Here is a 3,766-nt window from a genome sequence, read left to right as displayed (position 1 = left end):
TTTCTCCATCACCTTTTCCTTTTCCCAGATGTAATAACTAATAATATTGCTTATATTATTTATAATCACATGACAAACCAGGATTTCCTCCACATATGCACTAACAGGGAAAAAAAAAAAAAAAAAAAAAGGTTCTCAAATTTCTCTCACTGTTTTCTTCGAAGCTGGCAAACAGCAGTACTAATATGTGAGAAAAAGCAAGCCTTGCAAATGCTGCGAGATCTTGGATCATTTCGTGGATCAAATCCTTGAATATGGGTCGTTTGATGTTCGGCTAGACAATCTTCGTGACCATTAATGGCATTTCTTAGAAAACCAACTTCCTCCTAGACATAAATGATAAAGTGCTTTTATAGGTTAATGATGCTAGATCTTGAATTGTTTCACCAATCAAATCCTTGAAAACGAGTCGTTCTATGTCCAAAACAACCTCGGACATCTCGACCGGACAATCTTCCCAACCATTAATGGCATCCCTAGCTAGGTCTTTCTTTAGAACACCACATATGATATCTAATAAGTCATCACTACTTTCACGCTCCTGGATTGTCCGGAATTCTAACCAAATCTTTTCGAGGGATGGCTTTTCAATACAGCAATTTGGCCAAGAAATGGCCTTCCATTGAGGCAATTGTCGGTTACGACCAAGAATTTCAGTGATCGTGTCAAAGACAAGCTTCCTTTGGAGTCTCGAGACTTTGGATGTGTCCTTTCCTTTAAGATATTGTTGCTTCTCTAGTAACAGAAAAATATCAGACTCCTCAGAGAGATAATGGGATGCTTTGAGGATGTCTGATATGTAGACAAAATCACCGTCTTCTGATCTATCTTCGCATTTCGACTGAATTGGTGAAATACTGGGGCTCCAAATATCTTCTTCCGATTCACCCCGTTGATCTGATACTCGATTCAACACCAGATTTTATCATATTAGAGTAATGCATAGATTTTAAATTGAAAAGATAACATTACCAAATACGAAACAAATTTCAGAACAAAATGTTTTTGGCCCACAGGTTCTACCCCGTCATGAATCGAAGCTGGAAACCTGGAATTATCCCAAGGATTCAGAACAGACCAAAATTAGATGGGATTCTGGACTTGCGGCTTTTGTTTCAGTTACAAATCTCCCCGTCGACTAGTGATTAGACTTCTCTCACATTAAAAATCCAATCGCTTCCTGAATTGGGGAAATGTTTCTACAAAATCCAAACCAAACCACTTCTCCCAAATCCTATTATTCTTCAAGGACCACAACAGAAGGCAATTGAGTTCACCAACTTCCATTAAGAAACAACTGGACAATTATTGACATCAGATTTTGTTCCATGCCAAAAGAACGCCATCTTCACTAGAAAGGTTTCAATTCATTCCAAAAAAGTAAAGCCCTTTATGAAACAAGCTCGTTTGAAGTGCATTAGGGACACGGAACTAACCAAACTTAGATTTTAATAATTTTGAAACCAACTACGGATCTCATTAAAACATACCTTGACTAAATAAAGTGATTGAAGTAGACATCCTAAATGTGGTTATTCTCTTCCCATATGTTTCGTGCATCGTATAGAAGTAGACAACTTATTGAACAGAATTTATCCTTTTTATCTGTGTTAACTGAAAAAGGAGGAGCTTATTTTGAATGTAAATTTTACCTTACTGCCTAGTAAGTTATTCTCATTTTGGATCTACTTACATGTTTACTTATAACTAAACCTTTTAAGTAGCCAAGCCAAACATGCTAATCAAACGCAAATTTCAATTCACAACCGTAGGTTCAACATGTTAAACTAAAGAGGATATATATTTCAATTGTCATGTTCAATCTAGCATGGTGAACATGCCTCAAAAGCATACTTCATGCCGTGACAATGCTAATACTATATAGGTTATCATGTTCAATTCAATGCAAAGAATACAAGTAGACAGAATATGCACCTTTGAAGTTGATGCTTCTTTTCATTGTGATTGATGAAGGGGAAGACTCGTCCTTGTAGAATGACGAGTCAAGAACGGAGACTGGACTTGGTTGTAGATCAGTTGTTGTAATTTCTGCTATACTGTTAAGCAGCTTATCACACCTCTCCAACAAACTCCTCCCTTCTTTGTAGTCCTCCATTTTTGACCTCTGCGATTCTCCATTTATACAAACATTAATTTATAATCTACCAAAAATAATTGTATTTGGATATGAGTTCATTGAGTTGGAACCCTTGGAGTTCATGTAAGAAACATTGTGCATGTTTAAAGCCTTTAATCAAAATTTTAAGTAATAGATACTAATCCATTTAAACTTTTTGATGAGAAGATAAACATTAATTAATATTAATCTTGAAATGGAATTTACCTCTGTATCTGTATGAGAAGATGCACTGACAATGCTATCAGAAATGGATGACGATTCATCTTCAGTAACAACAACGGTTGTGATCTTCTCCTTTTGATGACTCTCGGCCAATGGTTTCTTGTTCCTCGGTGATCGGTTCTTGACCGTTGGATCCGTTCCGGTTCTCCGTGCAGTGAGCTTAGGTGACTGAATGGGAGAGACTCTTCCGTTTTCTGGTGATTCGTTCACTCTCCGATGAGTTTCAACGCTCAATGGCCGAGGTTTGACCGGTGAATTTGAAAGCCTCAAAGCTCCATTACTCTCACTCCTCGTCGGCGAGCTTGGATTTCTAGTGGCTCTAGTTGGACTTCTTACATTGTGCTCTCGCCGGGGACTCACCGACGGAAATCTGTCGCCGGCAAGGTCGAGATTTCGCCTCGCTTGATTTCTGTGACTCGATGGCGGAGTATCATTCTCCAGCCTTCGGTTGGTTCGATACACAGGTGTTGATCTCGAAGACTTCGTTACTGGAGACTCATCGTAGACGAGGTTCCGGTAACTGAATTGATTTTGCTCGGTGGACTTCTTAGAATGCAGGAGCCCTTTGAGTTGCAGGGCCTCAAGGATTTGTTTCAACGTTTCCAAATCTTTAGAAGGCTCATCGATTCCTCTCATCTTCAATCTCTTCTCAATCTCTCCTTCAATTGAAATCGTCTGCTTTGGCTCCGGAAAAATGTCCGTCGAGTCGAAGAAGCCTTTGCGGTTTGTCAGAGTTTTCCATGGAGATAAACTCGCCACTCTGGTTAATTCTTTAGGTGGTTCAGTTTTGTTGACACTCTTCGTTGAGTACTTGATTGGATCTGCATGACACGGAGTCTCAAACACCGGATTTTCTTGCACATTGGAATGGCATTGATTTGGCCGTTTTAAGTGAAAATTTTTGCCATCGGTTTGGAATCGAGAGTGAAAGAGATCTCTAGAAACTCTCGATTCCGAATTAGATCTTCGTAGCTCCGCCTTGTTTTCTGGCTCTGGATTTGACGAATTTGACAGGGGCTCCAGACCCATGAGTCTGGCAATGACACTAGGAGACCGGTGCTGTTGGCCATCGGCGGCACCATTATCTGCATTTGCCGGTGATAGAATGGATGCATTTGTGCGGATCTCTCTCGGATGCAGGCTTCCCTTGGCGTCAGTAGTGGCTCTGCTGTCCAGTGACAGCCTAGGGGTTTCTTTGCAGAACTTCCATGAGGACTTAGAACCTTCTTTCAATTCAAACACAGGAAGCGGAAGTGGTGATTTGGGCTGCGACTCCATCGGCACCGTAGGTGATCGGATCCCCTCCACTGGAACCACCGGATTTGCCTTTTCCAATTCCCTCGAAATTGCCAGCGACGTAGCAGCTGATTTGTCCTGCTCCGGCGAAGAATCAACAGTCTTCAA

At 40.6% G+C, this 3,766-nt stretch overlaps 1 protein-coding gene across 1 annotated transcript; it reads right to left on the bottom strand.

Annotated features, from left to right (window-relative positions):
• Positions 1-31: 31 nt before the first annotated feature.
• Positions 32-3,766, bottom strand: LOC111391425 (protein LONGIFOLIA 1). Its single transcript, XM_023016641.1, has 3 exons — positions 2,345-3,766; positions 1,936-2,125; positions 32-897 (listed from the first exon to the last, which is right to left on the bottom strand). The coding sequence occupies exons 1-3, from the start codon at positions 3,638-3,640 to the stop codon at positions 308-310; spliced, it is 2,076 nt and encodes a 691-aa protein (XP_022872409.1). The 5' UTR covers positions 3,641-3,766; the 3' UTR covers positions 32-307.

Source organism: Olea europaea, unplaced genomic scaffold, assembly GCF_002742605.1.
Source record: "Olea europaea var. sylvestris unplaced genomic scaffold, O_europaea_v1 scaffold792, whole genome shotgun sequence".
Classification (NCBI taxonomy): Eukaryota; Viridiplantae; Streptophyta; class Magnoliopsida; order Lamiales; family Oleaceae; genus Olea; species Olea europaea.
This window is presented reverse-complemented; position numbering and strand designations above follow the sequence as displayed.